The 27,826-nt window shown below is 42.9% G+C and overlaps 1 protein-coding gene across 1 annotated transcript in view; it reads right to left on the minus strand.

Moving 5' to 3' along the window:
• LOC149314495 (spondin-1) overlaps positions 1-27,826 on the minus strand; it is a 437,456-nt gene that overhangs the window by 273,645 nt on the left and 135,985 nt on the right. The window contains exon 6 of the mRNA XM_089521249.1: positions 8,280-8,428. Within this exon, the coding sequence (XP_089377375.1) occupies positions 8,280-8,428 (149 nt within the window). The remainder of the gene's footprint in view (positions 1-8,279; positions 8,429-27,826) is intronic.

Raw genomic sequence — 27,826 nt, forward strand, 5'->3', positions numbered from 1 at the left:
TCACTTGCCTTTTCTTTACTATCACTCCCCCTCCCTCTTGAAACTTTCCATCATAGAAAACTAAAGTGAGGACAGTTATTGCTAAGTCAACTATAGTTTTTCCCAAGAACTGTCCACCCTCCTTTTAAAAAAGTAAATGGATTAAGGTTATAGATGTCTGTATTTTAGTCTCCTGAACTGTCAAGCCACACAAAGAATAAGTAAGATTAAAAGTGCTAGGTGTGACCTTTTATGTTCCTGAACTTTTTCTTCAGCTATAGATGTTCAAAAGGAAAATTTCAAACATCTAACTAGGAGATATAGTTAGATCTCTGGAGCTGGTATTGACCTACTTTTCTGTTTAGATATTGATTGTTATCTAAAGCATATGAGCAGAATGTCTTAAGCAGTGGTTATATTAATAAAATTCCAGTAGTCTGGCTTTGCTAGATGATATAAATTAGGGCTAGTCTATATGTAAGAATATTATGCAAATTGCTGTAGATCTTTGCACATTCACATAGATAGTAAATTTTCTTCTATTTCCTACACAAATTCACATCTATCCACATCTATTCACTCTCCTTTTCCTGAAAATGTGCAGCCATACAAATCCATGTGGAGTCATCCATTTCCATGCAATGCCACACATGTGATAATGTGCATTTCTGCAGATTTCCACAGATACACTAGTACAAATCATGAATCTCTTTTCTGTGATGTTTAAGAGGTTTTTTTGGGGGGAGAGTCCCAACTCCTGAGAACTGTGATTGTCTGGATCACATCCTATTGACTGGAATAAGGAGTATTTTAATTGTGTAGACTAGCCCTTAGTCTCCACCAATCTAGCACCCTCCAGAAGTATGGGATTTTATCTGCTATGATTCCTAACCAATCCCCACCATATTTCCTTGGATAAAATGAAGTTGCAGTACAAACTATTGGCAGGATTCTGATTGGGGAAAGCTTATTTACCTCTGACAAAAGCCTCCAAATATTTACATTTTCTTTAAATGAGAAGTGAGGTTCAAGGAAGATAAAAATATTGGGATGTATCCACTGATGAATTTCAGGCAGCTAGGGAGATCCCAGCTCACTGCTTCCTGTTGAGTTCATATTTCAAATTAACTCCAAGAAGCAATGCACTGTGGTCTGTACTAGAAGACAATATCCAGAGGATTCACAAGACCCTGGTGTAAAAAAATGAAACAAAAGTTTTCAACAATTAAAAACATCTGAATTTATCACAATTTAGAGACAAACAATGGCCCGAAACAAACAGGCAGACAGAGGTGGCTTCTGGCCGCTTGGGAGAGTTGGGAATTGGGGGCATTGCATTGCAGTGGTTCTGTTCCTATCTCTCAGGCAGATTCCAGATGGTGATGCTGGGAGGCAGTTGCTCTTCCAAAAGAGAGCTAAAATCTGGTGTCCCTCAGTATGCCATTCTGTCTCCTATGCTATTTAATATTTACATGAAGCCGCTAGGTAAGATGATCCAGAGACATGGGGCAGGGTGTTATCAGTACGCTGATGACCCAGATCTGCTTCTCCATGTCTCGGACTGCTGCAGTGATTAAGGAAGGCATCTCTCCTCTGAATGAATGTCTTAAGGCGGTAATGGACTGGATCAGGAAAAACAGACTTAAACTGAATCCTAATAAGATGGAGGTACTTGCCATGGGGACTTCTAATCCAGGTATGGAGATATGTCAACCAGTTCTGGACGGGGTCACACTTCCCCTAAAGGACTATGTTCGCAGCTTGAGGGCACTCCTGGACTCATCACTTCAGTTGTCATCACAGATAGATGCAATTGTCAGGACTGTCTGCTATCAACTTTGGTTGATACGTCAGTTGCGATCCTACCTGGAGCTGGGGCCCTAGAAATGGTTGTACACACGCTGGTAACCTCTCATCTCAATTTCTGCAGTACGCTTTACATGGGGTTACCCTTGTGCCAAGTGCAGAAGCTTCTACTGGTCCAAAATATGGCAGCCAGATTGGTTACTGGTAAATCCAGATTTGACCATTTAACACCTATTTTAAAATCCCTCCACTGGCTGCCAATTAGCTTCTGTGCACAGTACAAGGTGTTGGTTATTACCTTTAAAGCCCTACATGGCTTGGGTCCAGCCTACTTGCGAGAACCCCTCTTTCCATACAATCCACCATGCACATTCAGATCCTCTGGGAATAACTTATTGTAGCCAAAGAAGACCAGGTTGGCTGTGACTTCCCAGAGGACCTTCTCAGCTGCCACTCCAAAAATTTGGAATGGCCTGCTGGAGGAGATCCATCATATCACCTCTCTTGATGCCTTTAAAAAGGTGATCAAGACAGATCTCTTCTGGCAGGCCTTCCCAGACTGACATCCCACTAAAAAGAATCACCCCTTCCACCCCAAGTCATCTTGCTCCTATTCACTATTTTTAAATTGTTTTAAATTATTTCTATTGACTAATTTGTTTTGATTATTATGTTGAGGGTGGAGGATTGGAAGGTTGGAGGAATTGGGTAATGTTGTTGATTGTTGTATTGTGTATTTAATTTTCATTGTAACCTGCCTCGATCCGTAGGGAGAGGTGGGATATAATAATAATAATAATAATAATAATAATAATAGTTGTTGTTGTTGTTAGATGCCGCATGCCCCTGGAAACCACCCAGCACTACGTCGGGGCACCTAAAGTGGCCCAAAAGCAACTCAAAAGGAAAGGCTCTTTTCCACTCCTTTCCACTGTCCATTTGGGACTGTAGCAGGAGGTGCCCTTGGGGCCACAATGTGTATTTGCCGTGATTCCAATGTGATCAGGCTGGGAGCAGATTCTGGCCTTCCTGCCTGTCTGTTTTGCCCCTATGTTGAATATACTGTATGTTTAGATTCATCTGGCTTTATAGTAGCTTCACTTTCTGGAAAACCTACTTGGATTTTGTTTTTGTAAACTCTGAAAAAAACAGTCTTTGACTGTGGTTTCCTTTGAATTAGGAGAGAACTAAATCCCTTTTGATTAAAGAGAGGAGTATCTCTGAAATACAATTTTCCTAGTTTTCCATTTTTCCAGTAGTGAGTTTGTTCTCTCCCATTTCTGCTTCCATCCATTTGATAGTTATTTTTAAAAAATTAGCAGTGCAAAAATATGAATGGATTTTTGGTGAGGAGGAGTATTTTTCCCCTAATACTCAAATTCTTGCTGCATTTTGGCCTAATATTTATATGCACTCTAGTGTAACACAAAAAGGTGGCAACCTTGGAGACTGTTCCTACCTCCAAAAAGAGATGTTTGGAAAAGAACAACCACTCCCCATTATTGCTACCTTCTCTCATCTTTCCTCACCAGGTTTCCTTATACCACTTTCCCCCTTCACCTTCTTTCCATACCAAAGACCATCTCTTCTGGCAGGCTTATCCAGATGGATGATGGATAATAAATGTGTATTATTTTAGTATGTGTATATCTTATTTGTGTTTTTAGCTTAATGTGTGTTTTAAACTGATGTGTTTTAAATTATGCTGTTTGTCAATTGTTGTTGTTGTTTTCAAGGATTTCAAGGGGCACCAGTGCCTTCACTTGGGTCTCTGCTTACACACTCTGTATTTCAAGTTACACTTGCTGAATGTAGTCACTACTTTTTTAAAAAGCAGAAAATAGTTTAGCAAGTAGTGAGGGGAAAGAAGAGAGGGTGAGAGGTGCAGCAGGGGATGAGTGATTTGAGGGAAGAGAGATGCTGCAGCATGAGATGGGGGAAGGAGGAAAGGGAGTAGAGTTGGCAGCGTTTAAACTGGTGAGGGCTCCTGTACCTTTAATCATTGCTCATCACACAACCATGTAACAAGCAACACTGGATGAAATTCCCTCTTCTACACAACTATTAAAGATTAGGACCTCTCTCCAGTTTGGTAACACTAGAAGGAAGAGTGAGAGAAACTATTTGCAGAATACAGGAAGCAAGGGAGGAAGGCATTGATGAAGGAACAGGATGAAGAAAAGGGAGAGCAAAAAGGTGAAGAACAGGTGAAAGATGCTGAAGCAGAGGGCAGACGTGAGAGAGAAACATGGCAAAGGGGAAAGATCCAGAACTACATATGGATGGAGCCATATATTCTTTGTGGCTAGGATCTACCTAGGTGCTTCTGAGAGACACTTTCCCTATCGCTGCAGCTTGCCATGTTCTCTAATAAGCTTCTCCAGATGGCTGAAAAAGCCCTATGAAGGACTACAGAGATACACAAGGGAGGGGTGAAGGATGGGAGACCCAACACTACCATGAGATTTACATACTGTAGTCTTGTATTTTCTAGTTATGGCCTTAGTGGCACCCATTATGCATCTGTAGCAAAGGAAAGAAGTCACACTAGAAGAACAGTATCTCACGCTAATGGGCAAACATTACCTTCTGGGCATACACAAACAGTTCTTGCTTAGCAAAGCACAGTTGGTTGAGACCAGGACATTTCAATTATTCATTTATTTCACATTGGATATATGAAAACGAAATCCCCATTTAAATTCATGCCGGAAAGTATTAGCTCAGGACACATTTAGCACAAAACCCTAGTACCGCCTGAGGGAATACTCCTGGATAAAAAACCTCTGTTGCTTGAATCACAGACAGAACCCTTCTTGAAGATAACGAGAGCCACATAGACATGTCAAATATTAGAATTTAGCCCAGGGGAGGTCAAGCAGTGCCTTCAATTGCCATTTGCATTTCCCTGTTCTGCCATTTTATGTTGCTGATTCCGCAGCCTTCATTTTTATTTTATTTTTTCCTACAGCACAGTGAATAATTTTCTTGATGTCTTCCTTTACTTCTGTCATAAAAATGCAAAAGAAAGCCATTCCTGAAGGCAGGCTTCTTACACATGGGGGATATTGGTCATATTATCCAGAAAAGGGGACATTGTTCATAACAAAACCTTTGGTCAATAGAATTTTGCACTCTTGGCTCATATAGCATAAACCTAATTGTGTGATCTCTTCCCTACCACACTTTGAGTTGAAAGAGTCACCCCAAATATGCTTCCTGTTATTTACCACAGTGATGAGGAGATAAACATATAATTTCCATTAGGCCTAAACAAGCTAGATGTGAGATAAGGGATTTTCCCAAACATGAGTCACACACTGGTTATGAAGACCATTTCACACAATGTAATTATATCACCATGATTTCACTGCCATGGCTGCATTCTATGGAATCCCAGGGTCCTCAATTCGGTGAGCTACTAAAGCTCTCTGGGTGAGAAATCTAAATATCTTCTCCTAAACTGTAAATCTCAGGATTCCATAGGATGTTGTTATGGCAGTTAAAGTGGGATCATAGCATTTTAACTGTGCAGTGTGAAAGGGTCCTGAATCTAACTTTCATAAGAAAGTCTACTTGCCACAATCAACCACAACAACATTAACAACTTAATCAATTTTGTAAAAATATTGATTCCTGCTTTCTATCTGTGTATTTTAAGTTGCAAAAACAGTTTAACTGTTTGTTTTAAGTTGTTTTTAAACTGTAGTTCAATTCCATTTGGATGTTTGCCATTTGTATACTTTAGCTATATTGCACTTTAATGTATAAGTCTTCTTGAATCCTTGTCCCAAAGAGAAAAGGAGTATAAATAAAGTTAACAAAAACAACAATAACAATGAGCACCACTAGAGGTTGGGAAGATATGAATATCATCATTGCATTTTCCTGGTTCCACGTTTGATTACTATGGACAAGGAAAAACACGAAGTTTGGTATATAAACAATACACAATCACTGTATAGCAAGGCCAAGTACAAACAAAAATATACAAGATTCCTCAGTGTATTTGGTGCAGAATAATCTTAAAAGAGACACAGTCTGTGTCCTTCTCAAACGGAATACATGGATTTAAAATAATGAGAGGAGCCAAGCTCATTGAAACAGGCCAGAATTAATCATTCAATAGCATTTTTATTCATATTGGTTTTCCTTTCAAACTAGATGAAACTGAGAAGAGCCTAGAAAAGTTTTAAAAGAAAACCCTGTAACTCCCAAGGTTTTTATTTTTCATAGATTCATAGAATTGGAAGAGATCGCAAGGGTCATCCAGTCCAACCCCCTGCCATGCAGGAAATCTAAATCAAAGCATCCCCGACAGATGGCCATCCAGCCTCTGTTTAAAGACCTCCAAGGAGAGAGATTCCACTACACTCCAAGAGAGTGTGTTTCACTGTTAGACAGCCCTTACTGTCAGGATGTTCTTCCTAATGTTGAGGTGGAATCTCTTTTCCTGTAGCTTGCATCCATTGCTCCGGGTCCTAGTCTCTGGAGCAGAAGAAAACAAGCTAGCTCCTCCTCAATATGACATCCCTTCAAGTATTCAAACAGAGCTATCATATCACCTCTTAACCTTCTCTTCTCCAGACTAAACATCTCCAACTCCCTAAGTTGTTCCTCATAGGGCATGTTTTCCAGACCCTTCACCATTTTTGTCGTCCTCCTTTGGACACGCTCCAGTTTCTCAACATCCTTTTTAAATTGTGGTGCCCAGAACTGGACACAATATTCCAGGTGGGGCCTGACCAGAGCAGAATAGAGTGGCACTATTACTTCCCTTGATCTAGACACTATACGTCTATTGATGCACCCTAAAATCGCATTGGACTTGTTATCTGCTGCATCGCACTGTTGACTCATGTTCAATTTGTGGTTTACTTGGACTCCTAGATCCCTTTCACATGTAGTCTCATTCAGCCAGGTTTCCCCATCCTATATCTGCGCATTTCATTTTTCCACCCTAAGTGCAGTACCTTACATTTATCTGTGTTGAAATTCATTTTGTTAGCTTTGGCCCAGCTTTCTAATCTATTAAGGTCATTCTGAAGTTTGATCCTGTCCTCAGGGGTATTAGCTACTCCTCCTAATTTGGTGTCATCTGCAAATTTGATAAGTATGCCCCCAATTTTGTCATCCAAGTCATTGATAAAGATGTTGAATAGCACTGGACCCAGGACAGACTCCTGTGGGACCCTGGCCACTTCTCTCCAGGATGAAAAGGAGTCACTATTGAGCACCCTTTGGGTTTGGCCGGTCAACCAATTACAAATCCATGTAACAGTTACATTGTCTAGCCCACATTTCACTAGCTTGTTTGCAAGAATGTCATGGGGAACCCTGTCAAAAGCCTTTTTGAAATCAAGATATTTTGGGGGGCAGGGGGAGAGACAACTTCTGAAATTTCATAGCCAGTATGACCACATTTGTACCAGTTCCATTGATTCAATAAGTCTGTTCTAGTTGAGAATAGCAACTGAATTTAGGCCTGGGAATAATATTCTAAGAAGTAACTTTTCCAAGCTCTGAGACGGAGGCTGATATTTCCTTTAAGAAATCATGCATTAAATTTTAAATACAAGCCCCACCACTTGCCCAACTTTTTTTGAACGGACTGAATGAAGCATCTTGTCAACATCTTCAATGTCCACAACTTCAGGTAATCCAATACAGTCCAGTCCAAACACCATCAGTATAAATCCCCTTCTTGGTCTACCAAGAACTCAGCCAACAGTTGCCACACTTTCCAATTTCTCTGACAAATATGACTATTTTGGCTGTAATACCATATAAAGCATGTACTTTGTTTCCGCATACAACCATTCTACTGTATCTAACATTGAATGAGGAAAATTATTCAAGAGTTTAAGACTGAAGTATCTATTTTTTTTAAGAATCAGGTTTATCCACTATAAGCCTATCCATATTTGACATCTATTCCTAGAACTCTTACATCCAATCGAACATCCCACTTTTATTTCCACTCAGAAATCTGACTTCACTCCAACCCAGGAGGGAGTTGTTTGGTAATTCATATGCCATTGTAATTTCTCCCTGCATATTTTGCAGATGCTGTGGCACATTTACACAGTATGTCTCCATTGATCTCAGAAAGTTGATCATTTACAGATGCTGTACACCACCTGCACATTAAATTCCCATTGATTTCAAAAAAATGAATGCTAAGGAAGCTGTGCAGCAAAGTCCTAAACAGTCCCAAGTCATTTACAATCAAAGTATCTGGCTCAGTGTTTCATTAGGAAGAGAATGAATCAAATGTGGCCTTTAGTGAATGTTCAATTACCAGGCTAAATCTCAAAATCATTAACCAGGAAAACTTTAACTACTTTGTTAAGGTTTGCTAGAACAGAGATCAAGAATCAAAATAACTTCAAGGTCTTTCAAATCTATCTCAATTAAATGCTTTCACCTACTTGCAGGTATGTTTGAACAAGGCATGGGCTTTTCTTTATTTTAATTGATTAAATTGCAATTACCTGTTGCCGAATTTCTTCTTCCATTTTTACAGGTGATCCCAGCTCTGCAACTTGCTTAACTCCTTCACTTGCATACCCTCCATATTCCCAAAGCACATAATTCTTTGAATGAGATCCACCAATGATTGCAGACCAGTGGTTGGCTCGTCCTTTATTGAAAAGCATAAAGAATCTATTAAGCACTATGGCACAAGGTATAAGAGATTTTTGCCTCTGTAGAAGTAAAACTTTTCTACTGAAAATAGACATTGTTGGCTCATTTTATAAGCCATCTTTTAAAACACACCTTGGAAAGTGGCTGAATTGGTGTTAGTTTCTATAGACAACAGTCCCATTTACATATTACCCATTAGAGTATTTCAAGAGTATTCTTGCAAATAATTTGATAAATGACAAAGAAGGGCATTCAGCGGAAGAGAGAGATAAGAGCAGATGTACTAAGTAAGATGGGAATAGAGGAGGAGAAGTGGGAGAAGGGAAGAATAGATGATGGAAAGGAGGAATTGAGAAGTAGTATTAATGTAATGTTGTTGAAACAAAGGTGAATTCTAATTAAGTTGAACTATGGAATATAAAGTCTACTTCACACAGAGGTTTTTTTCCCTAAATGGAAAAAAATGTATTTTTCTATGTGTTCATTTAAACGGGACACTAGTGAATGCATACATGCACTGACTAAAGTGCTTTTTTGTGTATTTTAGAAATGTACCCAGTGGGATTTGAACTGTGAACATGTTCAACACATTTTTTCCTGTCATGGAACATATCACAAGTATATAAATGTATGGCTTTTCAGCTGCACAGATACGTCTGTATCTGTGCTCAATCTGGGAGACATAGAAATGACTATGCCCTAAAACTAAATACTAGTTCCAACTGGTGCTGAGCTGTTATATCAGTGGGAACGTCTGGCTTGCCATTTAAAAAATGACCCAGTAGGTAGTTCAGACTACCAATAAGATTCAGTGTGTGCTATTGCATGGCTTCAAGCCACCTGTCAATTTATGTTAACCCCCTGCATTTCATAGGGTTTTCTTAGACAAAGAGTACTGAGAGGTGGTTTCCCAATGCCTTCCTATAAAATATACCCTACAGCACCTGGTATCCCTTGGCAATCTAAGTACAAAATGGTGTTTAAAAAAGAAGAACGTCAGTGAGGCAACAAATATATTAACCAACAGATTTGCCCCAAGAATGTGGGTGACCACTATAGAGCACAGCTTGGAAACATGACACTTTGGGATAATAAGTGTTGGCAGTTAACATGGTCACTGTGACCACTTTGAAAGGGGTTTTCTAGTAGTTGTAGTCCAAAAAGCAACTTTTCTAGGCTCTGGTTGAGAGATCCAGGTCACCTTGCTGTTTTCCTGCCTGCTTGTGCTTTACAGTACTTTGGAGGTGGTTGAGAAGTTCAGCCTCATGTTACTTTTGTTGCTTACACCTTGTGCTTGGTCAGCAGTTACAGACTGAACTAGTGCTATTAGTGTTCAGCAGCTGTCTTGCTGTCCCTGCAGGCCCGTTCCACTCAGTCTCAAACTGGGCCACAAAGTTTTAGTATAAAGGAGGCCTGCTCACAAAATTGAAAATGCACATGAGAAATAAATGGGAATGAAAATGAAGGATATTCCCTCCTTTATTAGGGTGAGGAATCAGAAAGAGTTATTTAAGAAGAAGGCAAGCAGAAAAATTAGAATAAGCATATTGGCATAAACAATAGGGGACAACCAGAAATGATGGACATCCAAAGCAAAGAAATGCAAACAGAAACAGCAGAAAGTAAAACACAGAATTGACAAAAGGCAGCATGAGAAAAGGAGGAAGAATGAGCAAGTTCAAAGAGATCACAAATGAAATGAAAGTCCATTATCAAAACATCACTGAGGAAATCACATATATAAAACAAAGAAAAGGATTACTGTACATATGCTAGTTTATGATACATTTCAGAAACAAATGAACACATCTTAAGATGTTCTCTATCTTCTTAAGGAATAAATGATCCCATCTTTATCATAGCTAGAAAGTATTAAGACTTGTAGGGTGCTCTGGACTATATAGCTTTTGTGTTTATCACTGTTTTAACCTTTTTGTGGAGATATTATGGCTCCTACGTGCCTCATAACATGCAGATAACATCAGCAAAGTATTGTACTGCTAAGAGCATGACCTATGAGCCTGGCAACCCATGAATTCCTTGCATGTGATCCCACCATAAGATCCACCTATCCTGCTGTGGCAGGGTTGTAGCTGCTTAATCCTGTGTTCTCCGACTTTCTCAGCAGCTTTTAAAATGCCCTAGTTTCTCTCTCTTCTTCTTATTATTCCCCCCCTTCATGCTCAGCTTACCTCATATGCTGCTAATTGAGGTCAATATGCAAAAGAAATTTGCACTCAAGCCAGCAGGAAGGAGGGGAAATTCCCCTTCACAGTAGGCTCTGTGAAAAGCAAACTGCTGCACCCTCACCAACATTTGAAAAAAATCTAGATTTGAAAAAATCAGGGAGAGAGTCCTGCCAGTTGGGACAGGTTCATTCTTGAGAAGATCCCTTTTGAATAACAACACTCCTGGAACTGTGTATCAGGTACTTTCTTAATGTCTTTGGACGGTGAAAATAATCCAGGTAGAATCTGGGTAGAATCTTTGTTGTTCACATGCATTTTAAAGGCATCCAGATAAGTTTTGGAGAGCCTACCAAAAATGCACTTAACCTGGGATAATTGATGCTGAGTTTTTCTAAGAGATTTGCATTCTTGGGTGTGTGAATAACCAATGTGAATAGACCCAGGATAACCTGGGATAAAACTGCATGTCTTGAATGTGCTTCGAATACATTCACATCTTTGACTCCATGTTTATTTGAATACTGACACGTGTGTGTAACTAAACCCACAGAGATACGCATAGATGTGGTTTCATAGTGTGAACAACAAACCCAGAATTCATTAGTGAGATTATTGGCATAGTCGTGCTAAAAACAACAATGTGTGAATGACCCCACCTCTAATATTCCTATCAATAAGATCAATATTGCTGGTTTAATTGTTTTCCTCTCCCTACAGTTATTTTTTTATTATTATTTTTACAACTTCTATATACATTATATTTTAAAGCTTAGTTTTACTGGTTCTCTTTCTGCACCACCTTTCTTTTTATTTACAAATCCTCTGTGTATGACAGGGCTGCACAATGCTATAGGAAGGAAACTGCAGCTTGTAGAGGTTGAGAATTAGGAGAGATTTTACTGCCCACTAACTTGGAGACATCTTTTTTCTTCTTCTACAGGTAACCATGTTCAGGTCACATTATGGGGAACCTGGGGTTTGGTCTGTTCTATCATGTGCACTGGGAAGAATTCATATAGTGGAATTGTGAGAAAGCTGTAGTTTCTAGCTGGTCTGATAGCTGGTCTGATTTTGATTACAGCATATTACATCATATAATATTTATTGTTAATCATGCTGTGAGTACACTTGCACATGCACAACAGTATTACATTTGTTGATTTGTTTTTTTCCCTTCTTTCAAATTTTCCTAAAATCAATATGTCGGTTCCAGGCTATATTTATTATTTATACAAAATAATTTTGTATGTTCCTATACCTTCTGCAATTTTTTTGTCTGACCACTACCTTTTGATCACATTCTAATGTTGCTAAACCTCATGTGTCCCAGTTTTCAGCTGTGAAATGCTGAGACATATTTCCCAGGTATGTAAAAAGGGCTTCTTTCTTAAATTTTGTTCTCCTATATAAAATGGCAATAATAATAATGGCCTATTTCAGTGGCCTACTAAATCAACTTCACTCCAGGTAACTGGGTCATGAATCATGGAGATCCTTTAAAATGCTGAGGAAGGAAGGGGGAGGCAAATAAATTCATGACATTTATTATAATAACAAAGAATAAGACTTGATCCTAAGCATATCATTTTTACTAATTGATGTTGAAAGTAAATTCCACTGAGTTCAATAGAATCCAGCTTCTCTTAGGTATATTAGGTATATTAGGATTTAAGATTATGGTCAGAGATTAAAAAAGACTTAATGAATTGGAAAAAAATTACAATTATCCTTATTAGGTAGAATAGCAGCAATAAAAATGTCGATATTACCGAAAATTCTTTTTTTAATTTCAAATAATTCCTATAATAAATTCAAACAAACCATTCAAAATTTGGGAAAGAGACATATCATGTTTTATATGGCAGAATAAGAGACCAAGGATTATATTAAAACTTTTGCAGGATGCCCAAGAGAGAGGGAGGATGTCTTTACCAAATTTACAATTATATTCCGATGCATGTAGTTTAGTATGGATAAAAGATTGGTTGAAATTAGAAGAGAGAAGGATGTTAGAATTAGAGGGAGAAGAATTGAGTTTTGGTTTTCACGCTTATCTAGCCTATGATAAAGAAAAAGCCAACCACCTAATTAATAATCACTGTGTGAGAAAGAATCTATTTAAAGTATGGAATAAATATAAAAGAAACATTATTCACAAACTCCCAATGTGGTTATCACCTCATGAAGCCATCTATAGGAAAGAAATGATAAGGAGGGGGAAATGGTTTACCTATAGGGAATTAACTAAGGAAAAGTCGGGCAAAATAATTATAAAGACCCAAGTGGAATTGGAGAAAATAGGTTTTGATGCAGGATGGTTTGCCTATAGGAGGATCTATGAAAGAGTGATGAAAGATATAAAAGAATATGATGAGGAAGAAAACAAAACAGAGTTAGAAACACTATTAATCAACGATCAAGAAAAATTAATTGGGAAAATCTATAGAAAATTACTACAATTGGATATGGAAAATGAAACCATTAAGGACACGATGGTAAAGTGGGCTAGCTCTCTTGGTTATAATATACACTTAGAGAAGTGGGAACATGTTTGGATAAAAGGGTTGAGATACACAGCATCACAAAATATAAAAGAAAACTGGTTTAAAATGTTCTATCACTGGTACCTAACCCCAGAAAGATTAGCAAAAATCTATAAAAATAAAAACAACAAATGTTGGAAATGTGAAGAGGTAACAGGGACATTCATACACTGTTGCTGGAACTGCAAAAAGGTAAAAAAAATGGAAACAAATTAGAGACTTAATTAGTGAAATTTTACATATTAAGTTAGAATTAAAACCAGAAAGCTTCCTACTGAGTATATTTGATAATGAAATAGAAACAAAATATGGAAAACAACTTTTTTATATGGTAGCAATAGCAAGAATGCTATTAGCACAAAAATAGAAATCAAAGGATATTCTGAAGAAAAAGGAATGGGTATTGAAGCTAATGGAAATAATAGAAATGGATAAATTAACTCAAATAATGAGAGAGAAATCTATAGGGAATATCTCGGGAAAAATTAACCAAGAATGGGATTTAGTGTTTGAATATATGAGGAAGCAATAGGGGAGCTTGTGGTACTTAACTTGATTGTAGGTTGCATTTGCTTCGAGGGTATTTTTATTTGAATATCTATTGAATAAGTATAGCATTCGTAATGGAGAAGGAAATAAGGGGTCAAGAAACAAATAGGAAGAATAAGATGTAAGTATAGTTAATAGTGAAGAAGATGATAAAATAAGAGGTGAGATAAATAGATTGTGTACAAGAAATACGAGAAGTAACATACTACGCAAAGAGGATGGAAGTCATAGGTTTTAATTTACATGTTGGAGGGGAGTTTGGGTGGGTGGGGTGGGGAGTAGGTTATGTTGTTGTGTTATGTTATGTTGTGTTATGTATGCTAAAAGATGGATATGTTGTGTTGTAAAATTTGTTATTAAAAAAAATTTGAAAAAATTATTTTAAAAAAAGGATTTAACCATAACCACAATGAAATGTCATACAATCAGCCCTTTGTATCCACGGATTCTTTATCCACAGATTCAGCCATCCGTAGATTGAAAATATTCAAATAAAAATATTTTCTAAAATGCAAACCTTGATTTTGCCATTTTATATAAGGGACACTATTTTACTATGCCATTGTATTTAATGGGACTTAGCCATCCATGAATTTTGATATCCACAGGAGGTTTTGGAATCAACCCCAGTGAACACCAAGGTACCACTGTACATTTTCATGCCTCTACATAAAGATGGGCAGTACATGGCTCCATAGGCAGCACTTATCCCCCAAACCATTTTTGTAAATAAATTTTGAAGTGTTCAACAGTGATGATGAAAACACAATAACAATGTAAATCTTGACTTATTTTATTCCAGCATGCAACAACAAATAACTGCAAATGATTTCTCCCTGCTGAGCAAAATGATGTGAGTGTTCAGTTTTGATTATTTTTCACACATTAAAGGGTTTTTTCTTGGGGGGGGGGGGGACACTGCATGTGTGTGCGTGCACAAATTAGTATGGAAAGCCTTTTTTTGCACATTATACTGTTTTCTGCATCAAATGCTGGAATGGTTACATAACACCAGTTTTTTGCAGGAATGCATTTTCACAAAAAGTGCAAAATTACCAATTAACAACAACCACAATCAGCCATGTTCTTGATGTCAATGTGTCGAGACACCTCTGTTTGTTTGATTGTTTGTTTGTATATATGCTATGACAAAACAAATGTTGAGCCATCTTTTCATCTCTGCACCACACACATTTTGTTTGTGCGGGGGGAAAAATAAGACATGCAGGAAACATTAACATTATTTTAAAGTGGGTGCTTGTTTTATCCACCACTGTACTGCTGAACTATGACAGTGTGCTGTGATTGTGGAGGTGCAGTTTGGGAGGAGGGGCTTTCATTTGGTTCCTGGATACTATGAAACTGCCCCCTCTGTAAAGACTACTCTTCACACTGTACCTTATTCCTAAAATCAGTATGTGGAGTACTGAATCTTTAAGGTGGCAACAGGTTGTTTTGCAGCTAAATGCCTATTTCAGCCCCATTCAATAAACTACTGAGGAGAATGTCAAGAATATAAACTGAAATTACACCTCAAGCTGTCATGTATGCCTTCCAATAAATAATTCAGCTACATTTCAGGCTATACCTTGTTATTTCAAAGTCTGAAGTGAGATTTTTTTAAGGGCATTCTGGATAGTGGTAAGAATGAGCTTTAACAATTACAGTGATATTAAAGTACACTTTGAATGGCATGATAGTAAATAATACTTTGTAACTTAGAATGAGAAAAAAATAAAACAGCAAGTGTAAGTGCTGGTGTCTTATTTATAACCAGTAATATTAAAGCTTTCAAAGAGAAAGCTTGAGCTATATTTAAAGCTTTTTTTAAAAAATCCATAGAAATCTAACAAAGCCAGCACTTTTAGACAGATTTTATTCTGGGGTGGGGGGAGCACATAGAATTGTTCCTTCAGAACATAAGAACTACATGTTCTAGATTCAGCTCTCTCTTTTCAAGCACTGCCTGGAAATTAAGAAATGACAGGACTAAGTCTTTTTAACCAGTAATTCTCCCAAATGCTCAGCATGAGAAAATTACCATAACACAGCATGAGCAAGATAATTTGGTAAATAATCATAGGAGCCAGCCAGCCAGGACCATGTTAGGGACATGTTTCCAGTCTCATGATGACAAATGTTCCAAGTTTTTCCACAGTCCAAAGTGAATACGGTTTTGTTTCATTTAATAGTTTCACAGCTGTTGCATAATAAACAGCAGTTGTGACATGCACTTTTCATTTTTAAAAACCAGGCCATGTGGATGGGAGGAAAAGCTTTCTGGCCTCTCAGGAATTTATAGTTACAGTTTGCTGTAGGTTGTTCTTCAGGGGTTAGTGCTGTCTCCATTAGTGTCAAAAGCTCTGGCAAAAATCCCATCTCTGGATGACAAAAAACCCAAAGTGAATAATTCTTGTTAAGTCAGTACTAGTACTCAGAAATGTTCATATTTATGAAGTGAGCTTGTACAAGAATGCAAGCAACTCAAGAAAAATGGCTGTACTTTCCAGTGTGTTTTATAGCACTATCATAAAGTTTAACAATATTTAATCCTTTCCTTATTACCTGACAACTAGGCAAAAATGGTCATGATCTCTACACTATTATTTGTAAGTCTGACAGGTCTTAAGTATACAAAAAGCATTGACATGGGTATCTCATTCATCTTGGGATATAAATCATATAGAGAAGGATGATATTGGTCAAAATATACTGCAGAAATAATCCAGTTTGAGACTGCTTTAACTGCCCTGATTCAGTGCTAAGAAATTCTGGGAACTGTAGTTTGTTGTGACACTAGAGCTCTCTAAGAGAGAAGGTTAAATGTCTTGCAAAACTACAGTTCCCAGAATTCCCCAGCATTGAGCCAGGGCAGTTAAAGTGATATCAAACTGGATTATTTCTGCAGTGTGTTTTAGCCCTATCTGGCTAACACAAATTTTTAAACCCATCTTTCCTAAAATGAATCCAACATCTCTCCCTTGCTTTACACAGGGCTCAAAATGTTTCTACTAACTGAAAAAGCTATTCTCTGTTCTTAGGGTTGCCATATCCCACTTGGGGGTGGGACATTCCCAGTTTTCAACTAGGCGGGGTCATCCCAGTTTGACAACTGACCCGGGTTTGCCCCGGGTCAGTTGCTGCTGCGGGCCGTGGGCGGCTATGGCGGCCACACCTGCTGCAGTTCTTGCACCGCGCGCAGGCGCTCCTGCAACCCTTGTGCACGGGTGCTTACACGGGGACTGCTCGCATGCGATCGCTCGTGCAGGGCTGCTCACACAGCCGCCACCAGCAATGCAGCCTTTGCTGGCTGCACGCCAGTGCTTCCGCTGGCCCTGCGCGCGCCCTTGCAGGGCTGTGCGCAGAGCTAATGAGGAGGAGTTCCTCCTCTAAGGCTGGGGCTGAACAGCCCGCCCCTTCTGCAGGCCGGAGCCTGTGAGTGCTGGCAGGGGGCTGGGCTGTTCCAGCCCCAGTCTACCCCCATTCGCCAGCCAGACCCAGAGGAGGAGCTCCTCCTCTGTTTGGTCCCCACGTGGGCTGGGCTGCAGCCAGAAGGGAAAGGAAAAGGCCATTTCCTTTTCCCTTTTTTGGCGCTGAGGAGGAGGAGGATGAAGATGATGATGATGAGGAGGTGGGTGCCCATTTACAGTATTTATTTTTGTTAAGTGTATTTTTGTGTATTTTTTAAAGTGCATTTTTTCCAATAAGTATTTTTGTTAAGTGTATTTCTGTGTAATTTTAAAGTGTATTTTTTCCAATATGTATTATTGTTAAGTGTACTTTTGTGTATTTTTTAAAGTGTATTTTTTCCAATATGTATTTTGGTTAAGTGTATTTTTAAAGTGTATTTTTTCCAGTATTTATTTTTGTTAAGTGTATTTTTAAAGTGTATTTTTTAAAGTGTATTTTTTCCAATATGTAATTTTCCCAAGTGTATTTTTTATGTATTTTTGGTGCTTTTAATGCTAACAAGGTTGCCTTGTTTTAATAAAGATAGTGGTGATGATGATGATGATGATGATGTTGATATCAGTCAGCTTCAGAGGCATGTGCTCACTCTTTCTGAAGGCAAGACAGTGTGACTTTCCAAAGGGCCTTTTCTGTGTGTTTTGGGTGCTTGTAAAGCTAACAAGGCTATCTTGTTTTAACAAGGTTAGTGATGATGATGAAGGTGATATTGATATCAGTCAGCTTCTGAGGCATGCGCTCATTCTTTCTGAAGCTGGGGCAGTGTGACTTTCCAACGTCTGAAATATGCAAGATGTCATGTTAAATATAAGCCATGTTAAATGCCAAAATGTGCTGTTGTGTGTGTGTTTTGGAATTGGGGGGGGGGGGGGGGGCTTGGCCAGAAAGGGAAGTACATTTCTGCCAACTGTCTAGAAATAATGCCAAAATGTCCTCCATTTTGAGCATGCCTAAGAAACGTGTGTTTATATTAATGCTTTTTTAAAAAAAAATTAGTTGTTCGCATGTCCTCCATTCTAAAAATATGTCCTACATTTGGGGCTAAATTTTGTCCTATATTTGACCTACTTTTTTTTACATTTGTCCCGGTTTGGAGCTTGACAGTTATGGCAACCCTATCTGTTCTCCAACCATTTCATACACCTATTTGTCTGGCAAAAGAACTGCATCCTCTCTGCCAAAATACTCCAGTTTGACACCACTTTAATTGCCATGGCTCAGTGCTATGGAATTCTGGAAATTGTAGTTTGTTGTGGCACCAGAGCTCCTGACAGTGTCCCCAAACCATAATTCCTAGGATTCCATAGCACTCAGCCATGCAGTTAAAGTGGCATCAAATTGGATAATTTCTGCAGTGCAGATGCAGCCTAAGTGCCAGTACAGACCAGCAAAAAGAGTCGGCTTCAGCGTGGCACGGGGTACGCCATACACCGCATGCCCTGACTCCATGCCCAAGCCAGCATCACGCTGCCCATTCAACCAGATGGCAGACAGCATTTCAGCATCGTGGAGTTTAGATGCTACACACCAAAGAAATGGTGAAAAACACCACTGCAGTGGCAAAGGCACCCTTTCCCATGTGCAAAAAGAAACAGCTTTCTACCACTTCTTTTTGCACTGGGAAATGGCCAGATCAGGGCTGCCTGTCTTTGGCCTAAGTTTCATTTAATTCAGTTATTATCTAGATTTTCATCAAGTAATTTTTATTTATTTATTTATTTATTTATTTATTTTTGCCAAAATGCTTTATGGCTCTATCTAGTCTGTTTAGATAGCATTACTCAAAGATAAATGGACTGTGATGAGGGATAGAAAGAGAGCTAGTTAGGTTTGCATTTCCTCACAGAAATAACCATTTCACACTGTCTGAGACTGGGAAGAGGGGTAAAAAATCTCCCCTTACAAAATGGTATAATTTTTGAAGCATATGATTGAGTTTAGTAGGCAAAAAATGTGCATGAAAACCAGGAATACATCTGAAATGTGTGCCAGACTAAAAAGGAATGCATTCAAAAAATGAAGTCAATAGAAAAAATGTATAAAAGGGGGAAATTGTTTGTAGTTGTTAATCACACTCAAGTCAACTTCAACTCATAGTGATCGTAGATGAGACATCTCCAAGACCCCCTGCCTTGAACCCATCTGCTCAGGTCCTGCAGGCCCAGGCCCATGTCCTCCCTGGTCGAGTCTATCCATCTGGTATGTGGTCTTCCTCTCTTTCTACTGCCTTCCACATTTCCTAGCATCATTGTCTTTTCTAAGGATTAATTTTCCATCATGATGTGGCCAAAATATGACAGGTTCAATTTAGTCATCTTGGCTTCCAAAGAGATTTCAAGTTTGATCTGTTCTTTGTCCTCTTGGCTGTCCATCATGCTCTCAGTACTTTTCTCCAGCATTACATCTCAAATGAATTGATTTTCTTCCTATTAGCTTTTTTCACTGTCCAGCTCTCACATCTATACATAGTGATAGGGAATACAATGGCTTGGACAACCTTCATTTTAGTGTTCAAAGTTATGTCTTTACACCATATCATCTTGCTCAGTTTTTCCTAATCCTTGTCCTCTTTTGATTTCTTGACTGCAGTCTCCATTCTGATCAATATTTGAATCAAAGTATGGGAATTCTTTGACTGTTTTAATTTCCTTGTTGCAGCTGATCAGGTGGGCCAGGAAAGCATGGGCTGAGCTGTGTTATCCTGGCCCCAGTGCTCACTCAGTTTGGTCCCTGGGTCTGCATAGGAACAGGGGGGTATTCACACAGCCATCCCCACACTGACCCATGATCAGTGAGTATGCCTTACTTTGCCACACAATTGCTTTCACTCAGACCCCCCCCCCCCCATTGCCACATTGGAAACAGGGCTCCTGGCCATGTGGGTGTAGCTAGGTGCCCTATTTTCATATCAATATGTGGTGATGGGAGAAATGGGTTCTGAGTGAAAGTGATGACTGCCAAGGTAAGGAGTGTGGTGTGCGAGTGTGTGTGATATAAACAGCCAGGTTTTGCAGTGGAGTTTCTAGGAAACTCAGCAGAAATCCAGGGGTATTTTACCCTAGGGTAAAAGCTGGCTACCTCAGAATTGGGCCTGATCTTCCAGATCTGCATCTGATCTGGCAGGATAGGCCCAAAGCTGCCCCACGGTTTTTGGCCTGCACCATCTGAACTAGAGAATGTTTGGCTGTGGGGGGAGGGGAGCTGGGCCTTTTGGCCCATGTTGACAACCCCACTATCTAGAATGAATTCTTGTAGTTATGTTTAATGTTAAATATTAATCCACCCTCGGTACTGTCCTCCTTGACTTTCTACATTAATTGCTCCAAGTCTTTGTTTCTTTGTGCTAGTGGTATTATGTTGTCTGCATATCTTACATTGTTAATGTTGCTTCCTCCTATCTTCACCCTCCTGCCTCTGAGACTAAACCTGCTCTGTGTGCGATATTTCTGCATACAGTTTAAATAAGTAGGGTGATAGTATGCAGCCTTGCCCGACCCCTTTGCCAACTGGGAACCATTTGTTTTCTCTGCATTCTGTCCTGATGATAGTCTCTTGTCCTGAGTACAAGGTAAGCATCAGGACAATCAGATGTTGTGGCCCCCATTCTTCTAAGTGCAAGCCATAGTTTTTTTGTGAACCATGCAGTGAATGGCTTTGCTGTAGTCAATAAAACACAGACAGACTTTCTTCTGGAATTCCATGGTGTGCTCCACACAAAGATGCATCCATTTTGGAAAGAAAATATACAGATAAATTTGCTCTGATCTCCATGTGGAAATAAAAGGAAAGGGGAAAACAGTCTTACAATCCAGTGCAAATTCAGGGGCCCTTTTATGCCACAGTTATAGCACTATGACTCCACTTTAATTGCCATGGCAACATTCTGTGGAAACATAGTATGTGCCATTTAGGGAGCACGTTTTGTACTTCTGCAATTTCTCAGGATGCAGCTATAGCTATATGAGAGGTTTTTGCATCCCTAGTTATGAGACAGGCTAGGTATGCAGATCTCAATGGACTTCTACCACTTGAAAACCTATTTCTGTCCCCCATTTTACCATGTAGCTCTTTCCCATATCAGTTCCCTCAAATTCCCTCATTCCCTCATTCCCTCAAAGGTAATATCCTTCTGATAACGTTGTAGTTCCAGGTACATCTTTAAGAGCAATTTGAAAGGATCTGCTTTGAAAGAAAAAGTTTACCTAGAATAGCATGCCACCCTGGATCCAGTGACATCACTAGGGGAGTGCAGGGAGTGCGGTCCACAGCATGTGCTATCCCAGAAGAGGGGTGACACCTGGTTGGATTCTCCTCCCATTGTGCCCCTCTTGGCTTTGCAGTGACAGTGGAGGCCTACTCATGAGGAGGCATCTGAAGTGGCAGTGAAGGAATGGCCCAAGCACACCTCTCCCAGCTTTGCTGCTGTGGTGGAGAGGGCCAAACTCCCTTCTTCTGGCTTTGCCACAATAGTGGAGGCCTCCTTATGAGGACATCCCTGCTACCAAGATGAAGAAGAGGGAGAAGCACATCCTTTTGGTTGTTGTCTTCCATGGCATTGGTCTCCCTGCATCATGTGATACCAGGAGTGGGGACGCCACTGCCTGGATCCATCCATTCAGTTTTGTATGAATCATGGGCACATGTGAACTCTCCCTCTTTCTCTCTCTCCAGCATATACATGCACACACACTTCTTATAGTGAGAAATGAACAGATGAACTGCTGTGGACCACACTGATTTGAATATAACACTCACGGTTGCTGACAGAATTTTATTGTTATAACCTCCTCTCTGGTAGAAGGATTCTTAGCACAAGGTTAACTTCACTGTATTCTGAGTCCTTACCCTCTTAAAACCTGGAAATAGGTCCACTTAGGCTGCATCTAAACTGTAGAATTAATGTGGCTTAATACCTCTTTAACTGCCATGGCTTAATGCAATGTAGATTTTTAGTTCTGCGAGATATCTAGCCTTCTCTGTCAGATTGCTCTGGTGCCACAACAAACTACAAATCCCAGGATTCAATAGGATGAATCCATGACAATTAAAGTAATGTGAAAATGCATTAATTCTGCACCACGGTAGTAGCCTTAGCTTTTCCCTTCAGAGTGATTCTTGTAATATCTTACTGATCACTGGACTGAAAACTTGCACTTTGTTTCCACATGGGGTCAACCAATCTATGTTAAAACCAATGTGACCTTGGCCAGTTCACTGTTAATACTAGTCATACTCAGAGCCAAATGAGGTAGTGGTGGTGGGGGCTTGAGTTCAAGATTCATAATGGACAAGGACAGGTTGCTTACCTGTAACGGTATTTCTTCGAGTGGTCATCTGCGAATACATACAAATGGGTTTCACTGCGCCTGCGCAGTGCTGTTCGGAACCTAGTGGAATCACTGGGCAGAGTTTACTCTGCAACATATTGAAACTTTTTGGCGGTAACTCCGCCCACCCGTTATAAGGCCCCTGCCTTCCCGCTCTTTTCCCCAGTTCCGCAATTTTTCCGCCAAGCAGGCGAAGGAAGAGAGCCAATGAGAGCAGGACACTGAGGGGATGGACGGGTGGGATTTGTATGTATTCGCAGATGACCACTCGAAGAAATACCGTTACAGGTAAGCAACCTGTCCTTCTTCTTCGTGGTCTCTGCGAATCATACAAATGGGTTTAGACTGACAAGCTTAGGTATGTGGCGGAGGGAGTGTCCTGAGACCAAAGCTATGGTAAACCAAAGGTGTATTTATTATAAATAAACACCCTGAACCATAAAGAGTCAGTCTTTTGTTCATGCACAGATAAAATAGCAATAAGTTTGCTGAACCTGAGAAGGGAACAGAGGTCATGCAAGACCGATCCCGTAAGACTTGTGCAAATCAACATTCAACAGTATAAACAGTGTAAACTGTATAACACAAATACATCAGTAGTGCAATCAATGCAACCCCGAGACCAACACAGCCCTCCCGAAAGCTGCGTCTCGGATGGCCCTGGTGTCCAACCTGTAATGCTTAATAAAGGTGAGGGGTTGGGACCAGACAGCAGCCTTACAGACATCCTCCAAAGGAATCCCAGACAGGAATGCTGAGGATGCCGCCACAGCCCTTGTGGAATGTGACCGAACCCTGTCAGGGAGAGGTTTGCCCAGCAGTTCATAGCAGAGGTGGATGGTACTAGCCACCCATTTGGAGAACCTCTGCGTAGACACGGGCAACCCCTTCTTCGGTTCCGAGTAGCATTGAAAGAGTCTCTCGGACCGGCTGGAGGCAGCAGTTCTGTCCAGGTAAAACGCCAGCGCCCTCCTGACATCAAGGGAGTGCAGGCGTCGCTCCTCATCCGACGTCGGATCGGATGCTAGAGTGGGCAACACAATGTCCTGGCACATGTGGAAGGCAGACACCACCTTTGGCAAGAAGGTGATGTCCATACGGAGGACCACCTTGTCCTTGTGGAACCTCAGGAATGGTTGGTCCCTCCGTAAGGCACAGAGTTCGCCCGCACGACGGGCAGAGGTGATGGCCACAAGGAAAGCGGTTTTCCAAGTCAACAGTCTCAAGTCCGCTGTGGCCATGGGTTCAAAGGGCTTGGATTGGAGAGCGGACAGTACCGACTCCAAACTCCAAGCCGGTGTTGGTACCGACACAGGAGGATATAGGTTGGCACAACCCTTCAGAAAGCCCTTCACCAAGGGATCCTTAAAGAAAGACACCCTCCCCCCGAACTGATATTTAGCACAAATGGCAGAAAGGTAGCCTTTGATGGATGTGAGGGACAGCCCTCCCTCCAAAAGCGCCATCAAAAACTCCAGCACCACTGGAGTGGAAACCTGCACAGGAGACAAGCCCTTCTGGTCCAGGAAGAGGCAAAATCTCCTCCATTTCAGGGCATAAGAACGCTGGGTGGAAGGTTTTCTGGCAGCCAGGATCACCGTCCTAACCGATTCAGGCAAGGCGGTCAGGGCCGGATCTTCCAGGCCACCAGCGGCAGGCTCTCGATGTCCGGGTGGAGAATTCGTCCGTCCTGGATCGACAGCAGGTCCGGACGGGGGTCGAGGCGGAGGAAGCATCTCCCGGAGAGGTGGAGAAGGGATGCGAACCACGGTTGTCTCGGCCACCACGGGGTGATCAGGATCGCCTGCGAGCGGTCCGTTGTCATTTTGGACACCACCCTGACGATAAGAGGGAACGGAGGGAAGGCGTAGAGGAGCTCCCCCGTCCAAAGGAAAGCGAATGCGTCTCCAAGGGATCCGTCGAATCGCTTCCTGGAGCAGAACTGGGGACAGTGGCTGTTCCAGCTGGTCGCGAAGAGGTCGATCCGGGGGGTTCCCCACCGATCGAAGAGGTCGCGGACCGTCTCGGGATGGAGCCTCCACTCGTGGCACACCGATGGAGATCTGCTGAGGCGGTCTGCCAGCTCGTTGTCCTCCCCGGGAAGGTGAATCGCCTGGAGGAGGACACGTCTTTGGATGCACCAATCCCAGATGCGGAGCGTGAGGTCGAGCAGGGTCCTGGACCTGGTACCACCTTGCTTGTTGATGTAGTACATCACGGTGGTGTTGTCTGTTCTCAGGAGGACCACTCTTCCTGAGACAGCAAACTCGAATGCCCTCAAAGCCTTCTCCACTGCGAGCATCTCCAAAGCGTTGATGTGGAGGAGCTTGTGTTGTGCGGACCACCTGTCCTTGACGACAAGGTCGAGCAGGTGGGCGCCCCATCCCTCCAGGGATGCATCGGTCGTCAGCGTCAGCTGTGTCTGGGGCTGATGGAAAGGCATCCCGGCGCAGACGTTGGAGCCGTCTAGCCACCATCTGAGGGAAGCGGCTATAGGTCTGGGTACCGTGAGCCACTTTGAAGGTGGGTCCTCCAACGGAAAGAAGACGGAGAGGAACCAGGATTGGAGAGGACGAAGACGCAGTCTCGCCCAGGGGGTGACGAATGTCGTCGATGCCATGTGGCCCAGGGCGACTTGGACGTCTCTGGCTCTTATCCTTCTGTGTGAGATGCACGGCCTGAGGGACGTAGCCAGGGCCTGAAACCGGTCCGGAGGAAGGAAGGCTAGGCAGTTGTCGGAGTCGAGGATGGCCCCGATGAACTTGACCTGTCTGGTCGGCGTGAAGTGGGACTTTTCCTTGTTGACCACCAGCCCGAGGGAATCGAAGAGGTGCAAGGCGAATGAGACTGCCTCGTGTAGCTCTTCCTGGGATTCGGCTGCAAACAGCCAGTCGTCCAGGTAGGGAAAAACCAAGAAGCCCTTCTGATGAAGGTATGCCACCACCGGTGCCATGCACTTCGTGAAGACTCGTGGGGCCGTGGCCAAGCCGAACGGGAGCACGTTGTAGTGGTACGAGTCGGAGCCGACAGCGAAGGCGAGGAATCTCCGGTGGGATTCTCGGATCCCGATGTGGAAATAGGCGTCCTTCAGGTCGACAGTCGCGAACCACAGGCCCTGGTGGAGGAGAGGCAGAATGGAGGCCAAGGTTACCATTCGGAAGCGACGGTAGTTCAAAAAGAAGTTCACTTGTCTCAAGTCCAGGATGGGCCTAACGCCACCATCTGCTTTAGGTACGGTGAAGTACCTGGAGAAAAAGGCCCGAGGATGTTGGTCGGGCGGCAAAGGGGAGATTGCCCCCTTACAAAGCAAGGTGCGCACTTCGTCGAGAAGGGTGTCCGAAGGGGGAGTGGACATGAAGACTCCAGTTGGAGGGAGCTCTTGGAACTCGAGGGCATAACCCCTACGGACGATGTTAAGAACCCACGAGTCCGATGTTATAGATGCCCAGGCGTTAACATAGGGCCTCAAGATGTCCAAAAAGAAGAGGGGTGAAGGGGAGACGAAGCGCGCTGCGTCCCTTCAGGCTCTCTTCTTCCCCTGGTCGGTATCCTGCCGGCGGGACTTGCGGTACCGAGGCGGGAAGGTGCGACGGCCAGAGGAGGAGGAAGACTGTGAAGGGAAGCGCTGTCTCTGAGAGCCTTGGTGCTGGGGCTGTCGGTCCCGGGAGAAGGTCCCTTGTGACTGACCTTGCGGCTGCCACGGGCGCTGTCGCTTCCGGAACGGAGAAGCCGGTGCTGAGGACATGCCGTGCTTCTTCGCCGCCGCCTTCATCCTGAACTTGCGGTTCAGGCGGTCGTCGGTCTCGGCGTGGAAGAGGCCGGTCCCGTCGAGCGGCATGTCCTCAATGGCCGCTCTAACCGTCGGGTTGAGGTCGGAGGCCCTGAGCCACGCGTGGCGCCGAAGAGCCATGGCAGCTGACATGGACCTCCCGGAGCAGTCCGCCATGTTCCTGGAAGTGGTGATTAGCCAGCTTCCGATGGAGTGCGCCTCGTCTCTGATCTCCACCAGCTGCCTCTGGATGTCATCTGGGACGTCCGGAACCATGGGAGAGATCCGTTCCATGAGGGTTTGGATGTAGGCCCCCATGCAGGCGGTGTAGTTGGCGGCCTTGACCCCAAGAGCCGAAGCCGAGTAAGCCTTTTTTGCCAGTCCATCAATTTTCTTTGCCTCTTTGTCGACAGGGGAAGTAGCCTGCTTCGGAACGAAGCTGTGCTGGGCTCCCTCCACAATGGCCGAGTTTGGTCTGGGGTGTTCTGCCAACCAGGAGCAACTCGCCGGGGCGACCCTATAGAGGGATTGGACCTTGCGGGAGGGTGCCGATAGGGCGGCCGGAGCATCCCAGGACCTTTTCACGATGGTCTGGAGAGAAGGAAGGAGAGGAAGGCATGGCGGAGTGGGGACCCGTCCATGCACCCTACGCTCGACCGGGTCCTCTGCGTCGTCCCCCACGGCTGCGAGCTCGATGTCAAGGGCCCGTGACATCCTGACCACGTGTTCTGTGAAGGCCCTGATGTCGTCCGACGGCGAAGACGGCCCTGGGTTGTGCATCCTCTGAGGGGAGGCCGAACCCGAGAGGACATCCTCGTCCGAGGGTGCCTCCGAAGGTGGCAGCGGCTCGTCTTCAGAATCCAGGTCGGAGGAGAGGGGGTCCGTCACCCTGACCTGGGATCTCGGGCGGGCGAAGTCCACTGACGATCGGGAGCGTCTGCGGGATGAGGACGGCGACCTCTCACGAGTATGAAGTGGAGACGGCGACCTCTCGCGTCTACGGGACGGCGATGATGACCTCTCGTAGACCGACACGGTGGGAACCGATCTGGCCGGGTCGGCTCGGTCTACGGGGTGGGGGTTCAGCCTGGTGAACTCCCTCAGGGCTCTGTCCTCCGGCACCGACATGTAGTAGCGGCGCGACTGCACGTCATAAAAGAGGTCCGGGATCCCCTGTATGTGGGCCAAGTGACCTTCATCATCGGTCGCCGGATGGGAAGGAGACCGATGAACAGGAGAGCGAGGGGCGTCACCCGTCCCGTGGATGAAGTCCAAGGCCGGGGGAGGCAGGGATGTAACCGGGGTCCCCTGGTCTACCAGCGTCGGCTCCTGGTATGGAGCTGGCAAGGCGGAGGCGCGGGCCTGTCTGGAGTGGGAGCGCTCCTTGTCCTTTGCCCTCGGCGGGTCGGTGGTGGGCCGATCCTTGGAGGGCTTGGCCTTTTTAGGGGCCGGATCACGGTCAGCCTTGTCATGGTGCCTCTTCTTCCCAGGCTTGGGAGTCTCCTCCGATGGGAAGAACGGGTTGTCCGGGAGGTCCAGGAGGACAGC

This window comes from Sceloporus occidentalis, unplaced genomic scaffold (genome assembly GCF_023333645.1).
Source record: "Sceloporus occidentalis isolate IW3139 unplaced genomic scaffold, rSceOcc1.0.p SCAF_4, whole genome shotgun sequence".
Taxonomy (NCBI): domain Eukaryota; kingdom Metazoa; phylum Chordata; class Lepidosauria; order Squamata; family Phrynosomatidae; genus Sceloporus; species Sceloporus occidentalis.